Source organism: Sycon ciliatum, chromosome 3, assembly GCF_964019385.1.
Source record: "Sycon ciliatum chromosome 3, ocSycCili1.1, whole genome shotgun sequence".
Classification (NCBI taxonomy): Eukaryota; Metazoa; Porifera; class Calcarea; order Leucosolenida; family Sycettidae; genus Sycon; species Sycon ciliatum.
This window is the reverse complement of record NC_088645.1, coordinates 5,430,728-5,450,220: the sequence shown is the minus strand read 5'-3', so window position 1 is coordinate 5,450,220 and position 19,493 is coordinate 5,430,728. Positions and strand designations below refer to the sequence as shown.

General features: G+C 49.4%; 2 protein-coding genes across 5 annotated transcripts in view; one reads left to right on the top strand and one right to left on the bottom strand.

The window, feature by feature from the left end:
- Window positions 1-14,064, bottom strand: part of LOC135812430 (nucleoside diphosphate kinase homolog 7-like) — a 23,536-nt gene extending 9,472 nt beyond the window's left edge. The window contains exons 1-2 of one of the 2 annotated variants that reach the window (XM_065325799.1): window positions 13,908-14,064; window positions 13,291-13,874 (exon numbers count right to left, since the gene is read on the bottom strand). In XM_065325799.1, coding sequence (XP_065181871.1) covers window positions 13,291-13,398 — 108 coding nt within the window. In that variant the 5' untranslated portion in view covers window positions 13,399-13,874; window positions 13,908-14,064. Of the gene's footprint in view, window positions 1-13,290 lie in introns of both variants that reach the window. The other variant, XM_065325798.1, reaches the window with a different exon arrangement.
- Window positions 14,065-18,184: 4,120 nt separating this feature from the next.
- Window positions 18,185-19,493, top strand: part of LOC135811250 (tripartite motif-containing protein 2-like) — a 252,222-nt gene continuing 250,913 nt past the window's right edge. For all 3 annotated transcript variants that reach the window (XM_065324450.1, XM_065324449.1, XM_065324448.1), the window contains exon 1: window positions 18,185-19,253. In XM_065324450.1, coding sequence (XP_065180522.1) covers window positions 18,309-19,253 — 945 coding nt within the window. In that variant the 5' untranslated portion in view covers window positions 18,185-18,308. The remainder of the gene's footprint in view (window positions 19,254-19,493) is intronic.

Below are 19,493 nucleotides of genomic sequence, written 5' to 3'. Positions count from 1 at the left end.
TGTGTGTAAGGGTGGGGGGATGAGAGTGGTGATGGGTATTACTAAGGCTGTGTTCTGTGTGTAAGGGTGGGGGGATGACAGTGGTGATGGGTATTACTAAGGCTGTGTTCTGTGTGTAAGGGTGGGGGGATGAGAGTGGTGATGGGTATTACTAAGGCTGTGTTCTGTGTGTAAGGGTGGGGGGATGAGAGTGGTGATGGGTATTACTAAGGCTGTGTTCTGTGTGTAAGGGTGGGGGGATGACAGTGGTGATGGGTATTACTAAGGCTGTGTTCTGTGTGTAAGGGTGGGGGGATGAGAGTGGTGATGGGTATTACTAAGGCTGTGTTCTGTGTGTAAGGGGGGGGGGGGGGATGAGAGTGGTGATGGGTATTACTAAGGCTGTGTTCTGTGTGTAAGGGTGGGGGGATGAGAGTGGTGATGGGTATTACTAAGGCTGTGTTCTGTGTGTAAGGGTGGGGGGATGAGAGTGGTGATGGGTATTACTAAGGCTGTGTTCTGTGTGTAAGGGTGGGGGGATGACAGTGGTGATGGGTATTACTAAGGCTGTGTTCTGTGTGTAAGGGTGGGGGGATGAGAGTGGTGATGGGTATTACTAAGGCTGTGTTCTGTGTGTAAGGGGGGGGGGGATGAGAGTGGTGATGGGTATTACTAAGGCTGTGTTCTGTGTGTAAGGGTGGGGGGATGAGAGTGGTGATGGGTATTACTAAGGCTGTGTTCTGTGTGTAAGGGTGGGGGGATGACAGTGGTGATGGGTATTACTAAGGCTGTGTTCTGTGTGTAAGGGTGGGGGGATGAGAGTGGTGATGGGTATTACTAAGGCTGTGTTCTGTGTGTAAGGGTGTGGGGATGAGAGTGGTGATGGGTATTACTAAGGCTGTGTTCTGTGTGTAAGGGTGGGGGGATGAGAGTGGTGATGGGTATTACTAAGGCTGTGTTCTGTGTGTAAGGGTGGGGGGGGTGAGAGTGGTCATGGGTATTACTAAGGCTGTGTTCTGTGTGTAAGGGTGGGGGGATGAGAGTGGTGATGGGTATTACTAAGGCTGTGTTCTGTGTGTAAGGGGGGGGGGGATGAGAGTGGTGATGGGTATTACTAAGGCTGTGTTCTGTGTGTAAGGGTGGGGGGATGACAGTGGTGATGGGTATTACTAAGGCTGTGTTCTGTGTGTAAGGGTGGGGGGATGAGAGTGGTGATGGGTATTACTAAGGCTGTGTTCTGTGTGTAAGGGGGGGGGGGATGAGAGTGGTGATGGGTATTACTAAGGCTGTGTTCTGTGTGTAAGGGTGGGGGGATGAGAGTGGTGATGGGTATTACTAAGGCTGTGTTCTGTGTGTAAGGGTGGGGGGATGACAGTGGTGATGGGTATTACTAAGGCTGTGTTCTGTGTGTAAGGGTGGGGGGATGAGAGTGGTGATGGGTATTACTAAGGCTGTGTTCTGTGTGTAAGGGTGGGGGGATGAGAGTGGTGATGGGTATTACTAAGGCTGTGTTCTGTGTGTAAGGGTGGGGGGATGAGAGTGGTGATGGGTATTACTAAGGCTGTGTTCTGTGTGTAAGGGTGGGGGGATGACAGTGGTGATGGGTATTACTAAGGCTGTGTTCTGTGTGTAAGGGTGGGGGGATGAGAGTGGTGATGGGTATTACTAAGGCTGTGTTCTGTGTGTAAGGGGGGGGGGGGGATGAGAGTGGTGATGGGTATTACTAAGGCTGTGTTCTGTGTGTAAGGGTGGGGGGATGAGAGTGGTGATGGGTATTACTAAGGCTGTGTTCTGTGTGTAAGGGTGGGGGGATGAGAGTGGTGATGGGTATTACTAAGGCTGTGTTCTGTGTGTAAGGGTGGGGGGGGGATGAGAGTGGTGATGGGTATTACTAAGGCTGTGTTCTGTGTGTAAGGGTGGGGGGATGACAGTGGTGATGGGTATTACTAAGGCTGTGTTCTGTGTGTAAGGGTGGGGGGATGAGAGTGGTGATGGGTATTACTAAGGCTGTGTTCTGTGTGTAAGGGTGGGGGGATGACAGTGGTGATGGGTATTACTAAGGCTGTGTTCTGTGTGTAAGGGTGGGGGGATGAGCGTGGTGATGGGTATTACTAAGGCTGTGTTCTGTGTGTAAGGGTGGGGGGATGAGAGTGGTGATGGGTATTACTAAGGCTGTGTTCTGTGTGTAAGGGTGGGGGGATGAGAGTGGTGATGGGTATTACTAAGGCTGTGTTCTGTGTGTAGGGGTGGGGGGATGAGAGTGGTGATGGGTATTACTAAGGCTGTGTTCTGTGTGTAAGGGTGGGGGGATGAGAGTGGTGATGGGTATTACTAAGGCTGTGTTCTGTGTGTAAGGGTGGGGGGATGAGAGTGGTGATGGGTATTACTAAGGCTGCGTTCTGTGTGTAAGGGTGGGGGGATGAGAGTGGTGATGGGTATTACTAAGGCTGTGTTCTGTGTGTAAGGGTGGGGTGATGAGAGTAGTGATGGGTATTACTAAGGCTGTGTTCTGTGTGTAAGGGTGGGGGGATGAGAGTGGTGATGGGTATTACTAAGGCTGTGTTCTGTGTGTAAGGGTGGGGGGATGACAGTGGTGATGGGTATTACTAAGGCTGTGTTTTGTGTGTAAGGGTGGGGGGATGACAGTGGTGATGGGTATTACTAAGGCTGTGTTCTGTGTGTAAGGGTGGGGGGATGAGAGTGGTGATGGGTATTACTAAGGCTGTGTTCTGTGTGTAAGGGTGGGGGGATGAGAGTGGTGATGGGTATTACTAAGGCTGTGTTCTGTGTGTAAGGGTGGGGGGATGAGAGTGGTGATGGGTATTACTAAGGCTGTGTTCTGTGTGTAAGGGTGGGGGGATGAGAGTGGTGATGGGTATTACTAAGGCTGTGTTCTGTGTGTAAGGGTGGGGGGATGAGAGTGGTGATGGGTATTACTAAGGCTGTGTTCTGTGTGTAAGGGTGGGGGGATGAGAGTGGTGATGGGTATTACTAAGGCTGTGTTCTGTGTGTAAGGGTGGGGGGATGAGAGTGGTGATGGGTATTACTAAGGCTGTGTTCTGTGTGTAAGGGTGGGGGGATGAGAGTGATGATGGGTATTACTAAGGCTGTGTTGTGTGTGTAAGGGTGGGGGGATGAGAGTGGTGATGGGTATTACAAAGGCTGTGTTCTGTGTGTAAGGGTGGGGGGATGTGAGTGGTGATGGGTATTACTAAGGCTGTGTTCTGTGTGTAAGGGTGGGGGGATGTGAGTGGTGATGGGTATTACTAAGGCTGTGTTCTGTGTGTGAGGGTGGGGGGATGACAGTGGTGATGGGTATTACTAAGGCTGTGTTCTGTGTGTAAGGGTGGGGGGATGAGAGTGGTGATGGGTATTACTAAGGCTGTGTTCTGTGTGTAAGGGTGGGGGGATGACAGTGGTGATGGGTATTACTAAGGCTGTGTTCTGTGTGTAAGGGTGGGGGGATGAGAGTGGTGATGGGTATTACTAAGGCTGTGTTCTGTGTGTAAGGGTGTGGGGATGAGAGTGGTGATGGGTATTACTAAGGCTGTGTTCTGTGTGTAAGGGTGGGGGGATGAGAGTGGTGATGGGTATTACTAAGGCTGTGTTCTGTGTGTAAGGGTGGGGGGGGTGAGAGTGGTCATGGGTATTACTAAGGCTGTGTTCTGTGTGTAAGGGTGGGGGGATGAGAGTGGTGATGGGTATTACTAAGGCTGTGTTCTGTGTGTAAGGGGGGGGGGGATGAGAGTGGTGATGGGTATTACTAAGGCTGTGTTCTGTGTGTAAGGGTGGGGGGATGACAGTGGTGATGGGTATTACTAAGGCTGTGTTCTGTGTGTAAGGGTGGGGGGATGAGAGTGGTGATGGGTATTACTAAGGCTGTGTTCTGTGTGTAAGGGGGGGGGGGGATGAGAGTGGTGATGGGTATTACTAAGGCTGTGTTCTGTGTGTAAGGGTGGGGGGATGAGAGTGGTGATGGGTATTACTAAGGCTGTGTTCTGTGTGTAAGGGTGGGGGGATGACAGTGGTGATGGGTATTACTAAGGCTGTGTTCTGTGTGTAAGGGTGGGGGGATGAGAGTGGTGATGGGTATTACTAAGGCTGTGTTCTGTGTGTAAGGGTGGGGGGATGAGAGTGGTGATGGGTATTACTAAGGCTGTGTTCTGTGTGTAAGGGTGGGGGGATGAGAGTGGTGATGGGTATTACTAAGGCTGTGTTCTGTGTGTAAGGGTGGGGGGATGACAGTGGTGATGGGTATTACTAAGGCTGTGTTCTGTGTGTAAGGGTGGGGGGATGAGAGTGGTGATGGGTATTACTAAGGCTGTGTTCTGTGTGTAAGGGGGGGGGGGGATGAGAGTGGTGATGGGTATTACTAAGGCTGTGTTCTGTGTGTAAGGGTGGGGGGATGAGAGTGGTGATGGGTATTACTAAGGCTGTGTTCTGTGTGTAAGGGTGGGGGGATGAGAGTGGTGATGGGTATTACTAAGGCTGTGTTCTGTGTGTAAGGGTGGGGGGGGATGAGAGTGGTGATGGGTATTACTAAGGCTGTGTTCTGTGTGTAAGGGTGGGGGGATGACAGTGGTGATGGGTATTACTAAGGCTGTGTTCTGTGTGTAAGGGTGGGGGGATGAGAGTGGTGATGGGTATTACTAAGGCTGTGTTCTGTGTGTAAGGGTGGGGGGATGACAGTGGTGATGGGTATTACTAAGGCTGTGTTCTGTGTGTAAGGGTGGGGGGATGAGCGTGGTGATGGGTATTACTAAGGCTGTGTTCTGTGTGTAAGGGTGGGGGGATGAGAGTGGTGATGGGTATTACTAAGGCTGTGTTCTGTGTGTAAGGGTGGGGGGATGAGAGTGGTGATGGGTATTACTAAGGCTGTGTTCTGTGTGTAGGGGTGGGGGGATGAGAGTGGTGATGGGTATTACTAAGGCTGTGTTCTGTGTGTAAGGGTGGGGGGATGAGAGTGGTGATGGGTATTACTAAGGCTGTGTTCTGTGTGTAAGGGTGGGGGGATGAGAGTGGTGATGGGTATTACTAAGGCTGCGTTCTGTGTGTAAGGGTGGGGGGATGAGAGTGGTGATGGGTATTACTAAGGCTGTGTTCTGTGTGTAAGGGTGGGGTGATGAGAGTAGTGATGGGTATTACTAAGGCTGTGTTCTGTGTGTAAGGGTGGGGGGATGAGAGTGGTGATGGGTATTACTAAGGCTGTGTTCTGTGTGTAAGGGTGGGGGGATGACAGTGGTGATGGGTATTACTAAGGCTGTGTTTTGTGTGTAAGGGTGGGGGGATGACAGTGGTGATGGGTATTACTAAGGCTGTGTTCTGTGTGTAAGGGTGGGGGGATGAGAGTGGTGATGGGTATTACTAAGGCTGTGTTCTGTGTGTAAGGGTGGGGGGATGAGAGTGGTGATGGGTATTACTAAGGCTGTGTTCTGTGTGTAAGGGTGGGGGGATGAGAGTGGTGATGGGTATTACTAAGGCTGTGTTCTGTGTGTAAGGGTGGGGGGATGAGAGTGGTGATGGGTATTACTAAGGCTGTGTTCTGTGTGTAAGGGTGGGGGGATGAGAGTGGTGATGGGTATTACTAAGGCTGTGTTCTGTGTGTAAGGGTGGGGGGATGAGAGTGGTGATGGGTATTACTAAGGCTGTGTTCTGTGTGTAAGGGTGGGGGGATGAGAGTGGTGATGGGTATTACTAAGGCTGTGTTCTGTGTGTAAGGGTGGGGGGATGAGAGTGATGATGGGTATTACTAAGGCTGTGTTCTGTGTGTAAGGGTGGGGGGATGAGAGTGGTGATGGGTATTACAAAGGCTGTGTTCTGTGTGTAAGGGTGGGGGGATGTGAGTGGTGATGGGTATTTACTAAGGCTGTGTTCTGTGTGTAAGGGTGGGGGGATGAGAGTGGTGATGGGTATTACTAAGGCTGTGTTCTGTGTGTGAGGGTGGGGGATGACAGTGGTGATGGGTATTACTAAGGCTGTGTTCTGTGTGTAAGGGTGGGGGGATGAGAGTGGTGATGGGTATTACTAAGGCTGTGTTCTGTGTGTAAGGGTGGGGGGATGACAGTGGTGATGGGTATTACTAAGGCTGTGTTCTGTGTGTAAGGGTGGGGGGATGAGAGTGGTGATGGGTATTACTAAGGCTGTGTTCTGTGTGTAAGGGTGGGGGGATGACAGTGGTGATGGGTATTACTAAGGCTGTGTTCTGTGTGTAAGGGTGGGGGGATGACAGTGGTGATGGGTATTACTAAGGCTGTGTTCTGTGTGTAAGGGTGGGGGGATGAGAGTGGTGATGGGTATTACTAAGGCTGTGTTCTGTGTGTAAGGGTGGGGGGATGAGAGTGGTGATGGGTATTACTAAGGCTGTGTTCTGTGTGTAAGGGTGAGGGATGACAGTGGTGATGGGTATTACTAAGGCTGTGTTCTGTGTGTAAGGGTGGGGGGATGAGAGTGGTGATGGGTATTACTAAGGCTGTGTTCTGTGTGTAAGGGTGGGGGGATGAGAGTGGTGATGGGTATTACTAAGGCTGTGTTCTGTGTGTAAGGGTGGGGGGATGAGAGTGGTGATGGGTATTACTAAGGCTGTGTTCTGTGTGTAAGGGTGGGGGGATGAGAGTGGTGATGGGTATTACTAAGGCTGTGTTCTGTGTGTAAGGGTGGGGGGATGAGAGTGGTGATGGGTATTACTAAGGCTGTGTTCTGTGTGTAAGGGTGGGGGGATGAGAGTGGTGATGGGTATTACTAAGGCTGTGTTCTGTGTGTAAGGGTGGGGGGGGAGGATGAGAGTGGTGATGGGTATTACTAAGGCTGTGTTCTGTGTGTAAGGGTGGGGGGATGAGAGTGGTGATGGGTATTACTAAGGCTGTGTTCTGTGTGTAAGGGTGGGGGGATGACAGTGGTGATGGGTATTACTAAGGCTGTGTTCTGTGTGTAAGGGTTGGGGGGATGAGAGTGGTGATGGGTATTACTAAGGCTGTGTTCTGTGTGTAAGGGTGGGGGGATGACAGTGGTGATGGGTATTACTAAGGCTGTGTTCTGTGTGTAAGGGTGGGGGGATGACAGTGGTGATGGGTATTACTAAGGCTGTGTTCTGTGTGTAAGGGTGGGGGGATGAGAGTGGTGATGGGTATTACTAAGGCTGTGTTCTGTGTGTAAGGGTGGGGGGGGGGGGATGAGAGTGGTGATGGGTATTACTAAGGCTGTGTTCTGTGTGTAAGGGTGGGGGATGACAGTGGTGATGGGTATTACTAAGGCTGTGTTCTGTGTGTAAGGGTGGGGGGATGAGAGTGGTGATGGGTATTACTAAGGCTGTGTTCTGTGTGTAAGGGTGGGGGGATGAGAGTGGTGATGGGTATTACTAAGGCTGTGTTCTGTGTGTAAGGGTGGGGGGATGAGAGTGTTGATGGGTATTACTAAGGCTGTGTTCTGTGTGTAAGGGTGGGGGGATGACAGTGGTGATGGGTATTACTAAGGCTGTGTTCTGTGTGTAAGGGTGGGGGGATGAGAGTGGTGATGGGTATTACTAAGGCTGTGTTCTGTGTGTAAGGGTGGGGGGATGAGAGTGGTGATGGGCATTACTAAGGCTGTGTTCTGTGTGTAAGGGTGGGGGGATGAGAGTGGTGATGGGTATTACTAAGGCCGTGTTCTGTGTGTAAGGGTGGGGGGATGACAGTGGTGATGGGTATTACTTAGGCTGTGTTCTGTGTGTAAGGGTGGGGGATGAGAGTGGTGATGGGTATTACTAAGGCTGTGTTCTGTGTGTAAGGGTGGGGGGATGAGAGTGGTGATGGGTATTACTAAGGCTGTGTTCTGTGTGTAAGGGTGGGGGGATGAGAGTGGTGATGGGTATTACTAAGGCTGTGTTCTGTGTGTAAGGGTGGGGGGATGAGAGTGGTGATGGGTATTACTAAGGCTGTGTTCTGTGTGTAATGGTGGGGGGATGAGAGTGGTGATGGGTATTACTAAGGCTGTGTTCTGTGTGTAAGGGTGGGGGGATGAGAGTGGTGATGGGTATTACTAAGGCTGTGTTCTGTGTGTAAGGGTGGGAGGATGAGAGTGGTGATGGGTATTACTAAGGCTGTGTTCTGTGTGTAAGGGTGGGGGGATGAGAGTGGTGATGGGTATTACTAAGGCTGTGTTCTGTGTGTAAGGGTGGGGGGATGAGAGTGGTGATGGGTATTACTAAGGCTGTGTTCTGTGTGTAAGGGTGGGGGGATGAGAGTGGTGATGGGTATTACTAAGGCTGTGTTCTGTGTGTAAGGGTGGGGGGATGAGAGTGGTGATGGGTATTACTAAGGCTGTGTTCTGTGTGTAAGGGTGGGGGAATGAGAGTGGTGATGGGTATTACTAAGGCTGTGTTCTGTGTGTAAGGGTGGGGGGATGAGAGTGGTGATGGGTATTACTAAGGCTGTGTTCTGTGTGTAAGGGTGGGGGGATGAGAGTGGTGATGGGTATTACTAAGGCTGTGTTCTGTGTGTAAGGGTGGGGGGATGAGAGTGGTGATGGGTATTACTAAGGCTGTGTTCTGTGTGTAAGGGTGGGGGGATGAGAGTGGTGATGGGTATTACTAAGGCTGTGTTCTGTGTGTAAGGGTGGGGGGATGAGAGTGGTGATGGGTATTACTAAGGCTGTGTTCTGTGTGTAAGGGTGGGGGGATGAGAGTGGTGATGGGTATTACTAAGGCTGTGTTCTGTGTGTAAGGGTGGGGGGATGAGAGTGGTGATGGGTATTACTAAGGCTGTGTTCTGTGTGTAAGGGTGGGGGGATGAGAGTGGTGATGGGTATTACTAAGGCTGTGTTCTGTGTGTAAGGGTGGGGGGATGAGAGTGGTGATGGGTATTACTAAGGCTGTGTTCTGTGTGTAAGGGTGGGGGGATGAGAGTGGTGATGGGTATTACTAAGGCTGTGTTCTGTGTGTAAGGGTGGGGGGATGAGAGTGGTGATGGGTATTACTAAGGCTGTGTTCTGTGTGTAAGGGTGGGGGGATGAGAGTGGTGATGGGTATTACTAAGGCTGTGTTCTGTGTGTAAGGGTGGGGGGATGAGAGTGGTGATGGGTATTACTAAGGCTGTGTTCTGTGTGTAAGGGTGGGGGGATGAGAGTGGTGATGGGTATTACTAAGGCTGTGTTCTGTGTGTAAGGGTGGGGGGATGAGAGTGGTGATGGGTATTACTAAGGCTGTGTTCTGTGTGTAAGGGTGGGGGGATGAGAGTGGTGATGGGTATTACTAAGGCTGTGTTCTGTGTGTAAGGGTGGGGGGATGAGAGTGGTGATGGGTATTACTAAGGCTGTGTTCTGTGTGTAAGGGTGGGGGGATGAGAGTGGTGATGGGTATTACTAAGGCTGTGTTCTGTGTGTAAGGGTGGGGGGATGAGAGTGGTGATGGGTATTACTAAGGCTGTGTTCTGTGTGTAAGGGTGGGGGGATGAGAGTGGTGATGGGTATTACTAAGGCTGTGTTCTGTTTGTAAGGGTGGGGGATGAGAGTGGTGATGGGTATTACTAAGGCTGTGTTCTGTGTGTAAGGGTGGGGGGATGAGAGTGGTGATGGGTATTACTAAGGCTGTGTTCTGTGTGTAAGGTCGGGGGGATGAGAGTGGTGATGGGTATTACTAAGGCTGTGTTCTGTGTGTAAGGGTGGGGGGATGAGAGTGGTGATGGGTATTACTAAGGCTGTGTTTTGTGTGCAGGGGTGGGGGGATGAGAGTGGTGATGGGTATTACTAAGGCTGTGTTCTGTGTGTAAGGGTGGGGGGATGAGAGTGGTGATGGGTATTACTAAGGCTGTGTTCTGTGTGTAAGGGTGGGGGATGAGAGTGGTGATGGGTATTACTAAGGCTGTGTTCTGTGTGCAGGGGTGGGGGGATGAGAGTGGTGATGGGTATGACTAAGGCTGTGTTCTGTGTGTAAGGGTGGGGGGATGAGAGTGGTGATGGGTATTACTAAGGCTGTGTTCTGTGTGTAAGGGTGGGGGAATGAGAGTGGTGATGGGTATTACTAAGGCTGTGTTCTGTGTGTAAGGGTGGGGGGATGAGAGTGGTGATGGGTATTACTAAGGCTGTGTTCTGTGTGTAAGGGTGGGGGGATGAGAGTGGTGATGGGTATTACTAAGGCTGTGTTCTGTGTGTAAGGGTGGGGGGATGAGAGTGGTGATGGGTATTACTAAGGCTGTGTTCTGTGTGTAAGGGTGGGGGGATGAGAGTGGTGATGGGTATTACTAAGGCTGTGTTCTGTGTGTAAGGGTGGGGGGATGAGAGTGGTGATGGGTATTACTAAGGCTGTGTTCTGTGTGTAAGGGTGGGGGGATGAGAGTGGTGATGGGTATTACTAAGGCTTTGTTCTGTGTGTAAGGGTGGGGGGATGAGAGTGGTGATGGGTATTACTAAGGCTGTGTTCTGTGTGTAAGGGTGGGGGGATGAGAGTGGTGATGGGTATTACTAAGGCTGTGTTCTGTGTGTAAGGGTGGGGGGATGAGAGTGGTGATGGGTATTACTAAGGCTGTGTTCTGTGTGTAAGGGTGGGGGGATGAGAGTGGTGATGGGTATTACTAAGGCTGTGTTCTGTGTGTAAGGGTGGGGGGATGAGAGTGGTGATGGGTATTACTAAGGCTGTGTTCTGTGTGTAAGGGTGGGGGGATGAGAGTGGTGATGGGTATTACTAAGGCTGTGTTCTGTGTGTAAGGGTGGGGGGATGAGAGTGGTGATGGGTATTACTAAGGATGTGTTCTGTGTGTAAGGGTGGGGGGATGAGAGTGGTGATGGGTATTACTAAGGCTGTGTTCTGTGTGTAAGGGTGGGGGGATGAGAGTGGTGATGGGTATTACTAAGGCTGTGTTCTGTGTGTAAGGGTGGATGGATGAGAGTGGTGATGGGTATTACTAAGGCTGTGTTCTGTGTGTAAGGGTGGGGGGATGAGAGTGGTGATGGGTATTACTAAGGCTGTGTTCTGTGTGTAAGGGTGGGGGGATGAGAGTGGTGATGGGTATTACTAAGGCTGTGTTCTGTGTGTAAGGGTGGGGGGATGAGAGTGGTGATGGGTATTACTAAGGCTGTGTTCTGTGTGTAAGGGTGGGGGGATGACAGTGGTGATGGGTATTACTAAGGCTGTGTTCTGTGTGTAAGGGTGGGGGGATGAGAGTGGTGATGGGTATTACTAAGGCTGTGTTCTGTGTGTAAGGGTGGGGGGATGAGAGTGGTGATGGGTATTACTAAGGCTGTGTTCTGTGTGTAAGGGTGGGGGGATGAGAGTGGTGATGGGTATTACTAAGGCTGTGTTCTGTGTGTAAGGGTGGGGGGATGACAGTGGTGATGGGTATTACTAAGGCTGTGTTCTGTGTGTAAGGGTGGGGGGATGAGAGTGGTGATGGGTATTACTAAGGCTGTGTTCTGTGTGTAAGGGTGGGGGGATGAGAGTGGTGATGGGTATTACTAAGGCTGTGTTCTGTGTGTAAGGGTGGGGGGATGAGAGTGGTGATGGGTATTACTAAGGCTGTGTTCTGTGTGTAAGGGTGGGGGGATGAGAGTGGTGATGGGTATTACTAAGGCTGTGTTCTGTGTGTAAGGGTGGTAGGATGAGAGTGGTGATGGGTATTACTAAGGCTGTGTTCTGTGTGTAAGGGTGGGGGGATGAGAATGGTGATGGGTATTACTAAGGGGCCGTCCGTAAATATCGAACCTTTTTCACCAAACGAATTATTTTTGTTTAGACCCAACCCCTCCCACCCTCCCCCTCAGAACGTAAAAAAATGTTGACATATACATGCATATACAACAAAGTCGCAAGTGTGTCACTGCTCCTATGGCCATGTACATGTATCGAACTTTTCTGAAATGAAATTGGTCAACCCCCTCCCACCCCATAACGAAATTATTTCGTTTCGTGAAAAAAGTTCGATAATTATGGACGACCCCTAAGGCTGTGTTCTGTGTATAAGGGTGGGGGGATGAGAGTGGTGATGGGTATTACTAAGGCTGTGTTCTGTGTGTAAGGGTGGGGGGATGAGAGTGGTGATGGGTATTACTAAGGCTGTGTTCTGTGTGTAAGGGTGGGGGGATGAGAGTGGTGATGGGTATTACTAAGGCTGTGTTCTGTGTGTAAGGGTGGGGGGATGAGAGTGGTGATGGGTATTACTAAGGCTGTGTTCTGTGTGTAAGGGTGGTAGGATGAGAGTGGTGATGGGTATTACTAAGGCTGTGTTCTGTGTGTAAGGGTGGGGGGATGAGAATGGTGATGGGTATTACTAAGGGGCCGTCCGTAAATATCGAACCTTTTTCACCAAACGAATTATTTTTGTTTAGACCCAACCCCTCCCACCCTCCCCCTCAGAACGTAAAAAATTGTTGACATATACATGCATATACAACAAAGTCGCAAGTGTGTCACTGCTCCTATGGCCATGTACATGTATCGAACTTTTCTGAAATGAAATTGGTCAACCCCCTCCCACCCCATAACGAAATTATTTCGTTTCGTGAAAAAAGTTCGATAATTATGGACGACCCCTAAGGCTGTGTTCTGTGTATAAGGGTGGGGGGATGAGAGTGGTGATGGGTATTACTAAGGCTGTGTTCTGTGTGTAAGGGTGGGGGGATGAGAGTGGTGATGGGTATTACTAAGGCTGTGTTCTGTGTGTAAGGGTGGGGGGATGAGAGTGGTGATGGGTATTACTAAGGCTGTGTTCTGTGTGTAAAGGGCAAAGGACCTGTACGTTACTAGTTATGGTCCATTCTCTCTTGACATATTTATTACTAGTGGCTCGACACCCAGGTTTTTATTGTGTGCATGTGTTTGTGTTGATGTGTTTTTTGTGTGTGTGTGTGCAAGCGCGCACGGGCGGGCGCTTGCTCGGGAGTGTATGTCATGCGCGGGTTGGTGTTAGATCCATGCTCACTTGTATGGATATAGTACATTCTGAGCATGTCTGGGTTCGAGGAAACATGATGCTCTTCAATGGTATGCTCAAGAACATCACCGTGCTATTAGGGGTCGCCCATAAATATCGAACTTTTTTCACAAAACGAAATAATTTTCGTTATGGGGTGGGAGGGGGTTGACCAATTTCGTTTCAGTAAACATTGATCCATGTACATGGCCGTTGTATATGCATGTATGTCAACATTTTTTTACGTTCTGAGGGGGAGGGAGGGAGGGGTTGGGTCTAAACTAAAATAATTCGTTTAGTGAAAAAAGTTCGATAAAAATACGGACGGCCCCTTACAACATGGGACAAGACAGCATGCATTTGTATAACCAAGAGTCACAGAGTACCGAGGTTATGTACATGTACACTCGATTGTGCCACCAAGTGAGCAACTCACCATTTCCACGCTGTTATCTTTAGGATAGAAGAGGAAGTTGTAGCGTCGCACTATGACCGCTAGCGAATCATACCACTCCACGAGGAAAGCGAAGCGTTCACCTTCCATATTACACGGTGAACTGCTGACGACTGGAACAAAGCGTCGGCAAGAATGCCGCAATGGTCTGGTGTGGAGTGTAACTACTCACGATACACAGTGACACAGCTACGTCGTTCCAAGCTCTGGGTAACAGATAATAGGAATTACAGCAGCAGCGCTAGCAGCAGCAGCAGCAGCAGGTGCTGCCTGGTAGATTGGGAAGCAATCACTACCCGGTACCCGTCCTCCAATCCACTACACCCACACGTGACCACACCCGAAAACGACCTGCAGTACAGACCAGTAGTCAGTAGTCGACTGCAAACTATCCACTCATGGGTTTTCCGTTGCTGGCGTTAGCTTGAAAACTACAACAAGCAGCCCAAGGACTGCCACACTCGAACCTGGCCTGAGCGCAAGGATTGCCGCACTGGAACCTGGCCTGAGCGCAAGAATTGCCACACTGGAACCTGGCCTGAGCGCAAGGATTGCCACAGTCGAACCTGGCCTGAGCGCAAGGATTGCCACACTGGGACCTGGCCTGAGCGCAAGGATTGCCACACTGGAACCTGGCCTGAGCGATATGAACACCATGTACCACTGAGTGTTCTATAGAAACTCTGAATATTCCCGGAGCAAATGTCTCAATGATTAGGACACCGAGGCAACTATTATACTTGTTCTCTTCACCGTCTTTCAAACATTCGATTATGACCATGGCACGCGTATGATTGCTGTACTAGTTCTGTCACCAAGCAGATTCAAAATGTTTGGCCTCAACGCACCACTCCACGAGTAGACTACATCATACATGACCGCTGGGCGCTGGCTAGTCTAGCCTACTACATGTAGTACTAGTACAACTACTAGTACTACTACATGTAGTACTGCCTAGTCTACACAGACCACAGGAGTCTACAGCATCGCGTGCACCCTAGCGCCGAGTTGTACGTTGTATACATGGTATAGTGGCGCATAGCGATGTGTCTGTCACTGTCAAGCGGTCACATCATGCACTCACATCAACTAACTAAACGCCTTGAAGTATAGGGCTTGAAAGTGATGACGTCAAAAACGGCCAGGGAGTACTAAGTTGACATCAGATTTCTATTTTGGATCCACTAAGGTGTGACTTTGCTATTGCCTCAGTATGTAGGTGCATAGCATCCCACTCATGTCGTATGCAGGTGTGACTTTTATTTCGCCACCAGTTGTAACCCCGCCCCCAGTAGCCGAATCAGTCAGTTTCACTGGTAACATCACCTCCTTGCCGAGAGTAAGACGGCTTGAAATGTGCTTGGATCCATACAAAAACTGGATCCAATTGGATCCAATTTTTGAATTTTTGAAATTGTTGCTATGCTGTGACGTAGCACTTTCAAGCCCTATTGCGGGTTACGTACTTACTTGATCAGTTGGTCCCCATGGTCACACCGAAACATACACATGTGTACAAGTCATGTGCAAGCGAACACACAACACTAGTACTACTACTAGTACATGTAGTAGTAGTCAACACACAACACTAGTAGTAGTACTAGTAGTAGTAGTACTAGTACTAGTACTAGTACTAGTCAACACACAACAAACACACACGTTTCCAATGGTAACTGTTCACAAGCAGCGGTGAGCGATTTCGCTTGTACTACCGGTACCGCCGGTATACCTGGTATACTGCAGTACTACTACTAGTAGTAATACGTATCTAATATTGACTGAGTACGAGGTCAATATAGGAAATAAAAGCCGAGTAAAAGACCGAGGCGAAGCCGAGGTCTTTTACGAGGTTTTTATTTCCTATACTGACCAAGTACGAAGTCAATATTAGATTTATCACGACAAACAGTCCGTATTTCAAATTCCAAAACGATAACCTCGTGAATCCCGGTTTTATGATTGCACAACCGTTGCACCACCACCTACTCATACAGTGACAATGCTGCAGTAGGCACCGCGTACCGGTCCGTTCAACTGCGCGACCCCTAAGCAGTCAAATATAAGCAGTCAATACAGCCCTAAGGAGTGAAATATGCAGGAATATTTGACTGCTTAGGTATGGCAAAAATCTATGTGAGTCAATACTAAGGGAGTGATAAAATGTAGTAGTAATACTAGTACTACACTAGTCTACACTACAGTAGACTCGTACGCCCAAGAACGTCCAGGCTGGAAATCTAAGAACGCCCCAGCCTGGATCTAAGAACGAACTCCAAGATTTTTAAGAACGCGACATTTTCTTGTCAGAGTACACGAAAAACAAGTCCTGTAGTGTGTGTACTGTCTGTAGACAAAGAACAGTTGATGGAACTGGATCCACTGCCCGTCGTCAAGTGCTTTTACGACCCCCTGGTCTGCACCAGGGAGTCCTACACCGGGGTAACCCGGGTATATACGACTCACTGGTCTGCACCGATATTGTGCTACTGCTAGCAATGGTGCGTTCAGTTTCCCGGTTCAGATGCCTGGTCTGATGTCTGGTCCACGCCAGACAGATTTTTCGGCCTCGTGGGAAATCCTCAACGGCTCAAGATCGGGGCGATAATAATTGCCTGCATGCAATACTGTGGACTGTGTTGGAGTGCAAGTTTTCGACAAATCTGGGCCGAGTTTCTTGTACGAATGGTCAGCCAAGTACAAGTATCGACTGGTCGATATTTGGCAGAAAAGTCGGCTAATTATTTTTAGTGCTAGCACGTGGTTGAGAGGGCCTCCAACCGCTTTTCACCATGACAGACCGTGAACTTGCTGCACTGCACTGGGTGGCTAGCCTGTTCACGCCTTTGGCCATGGCTGTAGCTCGTGTTTAGGCCGCGGTCTCACCACTCTTTATTTTGGAGGATGACCCCTGTGACCCCTGTGCCCACTTGGGCCCCGTCGTGGATGGAAGGAGAAGTAGGGATCTGGAAAAGAGCTAGAAAGAGAGAGGAGTAGAGAGAGAGAAGAGCGATTTATCACAATGGATTGAGAATGGATTCGGAAACGAAGAGCCGCATCGCTATCTGTATTTTATTATGTACAATGGTGATGATTTAAACAATCGACGAGGAGACAATAGTCGTAAAATGGCAATAAATTAGATAAATTGTGCACTCATAACAACAGCAAAAAATGACGAAAGTCAAGTTCCATAACGTTTTCTTGTGACTGTCATCAGTGGAACGCCGTCACATAAAAATGTAATAACTAAAACACACACTTATATACATGTAGCTAACATGGTTTCAGGTAGAAATACAGCAGCCAGCAAGTACAAAAAGCGAAGTTTGCAACTTTGCAAAGAAAACGTTTAATCACTCACACGCACCATTACATTCATTCACACAGTATCACATTCATCTGCCACTACATTTCTCACATACACTATATTCACACATTTGCAAAGGTGCAAACTTCGCTTTTTGTACTTGCTGGCTGCTGTATTTCTACCTGAAACCATATTAGCTACATGTAATTATAAGTGTGTGTTTTAGTTATTACATTTTTATGTGACGGCGTTCCACTGATGACAGTCACAAGAAAACGTTATGGAACTTGACTTTCTTCATTTTTGCTGTTGTTATGAGTACACAATTTATATTTTTTAATGGTGATGATCCGAATAATTTCCCCTGAGAATCACCTCACTTTGCCGATGGTGACAAATACCAGGCTTTGTCGCCGGAGGAAGCGAGACGTTTACGACTTTGTTGATGAAGACGATACTGAGGAGGATCTGCTGGCAATCTTGCCCTTGACAATGTTTGGCAGGAGAAAACGGCGTTTTTGGTGCGCCCTTCGCAGTCCCGGTGCCTGGAACGATGACGTTATCCAGCACTGGGCCATGGGCACATGTATTGAGTGGGATGTCTCTGACTGGGAGAACGAGCAGTATCGCCCCCGGCACCGGCTTCATTCGCAGCAAACTTTTGCGAAGATCCAGGCTCGTTTGCTCGAATCCTTTTTCATTGTCGTCTGATATTGCGTTTTTGCTTCGTACCGCAGCTCGAGCAATGGCGCTCCATTACCATGCTCCAACTATCCATGGCTGACAACGAAAACCTTAAAAAAAACACTTCACACAACTACAATACAAGAGAAGAAGAAACTACCTGACTACAACAAACGTCAACTCAAGTTCTTCAACTCCTCTTGCACTCTTGCACTTCAGCCAAAATTATTCAGCCACTTTCAGCTTTTCAGCGCTTCCAAAACTTGGCAAAAGGGCTGAAAGCTGAAAGTGGCTGGTGCCCCGATTTTCAGCCGTTTCCGTGGAAACCTCAGCCAAAAAAAAGGGCTTTTTTTGGCTGAATTCTGAATCGGGCTCGGTGTGACCGCGGCCTTTATGAGCTCAGCTGTCTCATTTCCGCTGTCAGACTACAACGCGACTTGCATGGCAAAGGCGAAGGGGAGTCGAACCATCGCTGTTGGTGACGGCCTGACGGCAAGGCAGTGATAGTATACTTCGACTTAGTTCAGTGAGGACTGAGGGCAAATTCACGTAAAGCCGTGAGATCCGTAGATCCACTATTTCATGTGTAGATCTACACGACTACAGACAGTATTACTATTAGTAGTGGGATCTACACGACTCCCTGATCATGACAATCATGACTCATGAGTGATCTACACTACATGTAGAGATCTACAGTAACAGGATCACTAAACCATGGGCATGGTCCATGGAAAACAAAGTCAATATGAATGAGTCATAATTATTTATCTGTCTGTCGTCGGGTAGTACTTCAGCAACCGTGTTGACCAGGCGTAAAAGCCCTTTACGATTCCCTGGTTTAGACGTAGATCTACTAGTACTAGTAGTAGTAGTCTGGTAGTAGGTGTCGCACTTCACGATCGATCGTCCTTCGTCCATTACTTTGTTTTCGTCTCTTTCAAGACTTTGTCCCTGGTCGCTTACAATTATTCTATAGTGAGTGGTCGGCGGTACGCGAGTTGCTGGAATGGCCGCTGAGGAGAATGCGGTGTTCACCGCTTTGGGCTTGAACCAGGCTGAAGTGCCCTATCTGGGTACATTGGACGTGAATGAAACAGAGGATGAGTTGGGTCGAGGCTCATTTGCTGTGGTGTACAAGTCTAAATGGTGTGGATTGAAGGTGGCCGCAAAGGCACTTCATTCTATCCTGATTGATGGAAGAAACCAAGGACGCGACGTCGTATTGCATGATTTTGGAGCAGAGATTGCACGCATGGCACGTCTTCGCCACCCGCATCTGTGTCCTATTTTCGGCGTGGGCATGGTCGGAACAACTCCAGCCATTGTGGTGGAATTGATGTCCGACACACTGGAAACAATGAGCGTTGGTGCACGCAGACAGGACTTGCTTCAGCTGATGCGCTACATCGAACACACTGCTGCTGGTCTTCGCTACTTGCACTCCATCCCGATGGTGCATCGCGACCTGAAGCCAAGCAATGTCCTCGTTGCCAATGGTGTGGCCAAAATCACGGATTTCGGCGTCTCCAAGCTACTGCCTAGCGTTGCCGATCAGTTCCGTGAAGCCGCTCAGTCCATGACCCGACAGCCTGGTACACATTTATTCATGCCGCCAGAGGCGTTGCAAGAGACGGAATCTGGCCGAGCAAGGTACGATCTTTCGCTTGACGTCTTTTCGTTCGGAGTGACGGCAATGAGCGTGCTGAGCGGTGTGATGCCCTCCATTGAGCTCATGTTCGCAGCAAGATCGCGCCAGGCAGCTGACGGCAGCTTCGTTGCTATACCCGAGCTGGAGCGGCGACGCGCGGAGTTTGCTCGCATCCCTGACGGCCACCCGCTGAAGGACCTGCTGAGACGCTGTCTTGCTGACCCACCGGCCCGTCGACCAGATGCAGTGGAGATTCACGAATTCGTCCAGGGTGTTGTTCAGTTCTTGTCCTCATTGCCGCAGGTACGTGTGTGTTGAATTGTTAGAACTACAGTGTAGGTTAAAAGAGGATAAATACGAAATGACGTAAATGTTGTATTGTCGTGGCACGAGTCCCCAAGAATTATTAGAGCTTCATAGTGTTCAACTTCCTTTGCCTTGCCACCTGGACCTCGTCATTTACCTGTGTTGGAACTTCTCGATATACGGGGGAAGAGGGGGGGGGGGGGATGGGGTTGTGAGTAAATCTAGAGTTTCCCCCGG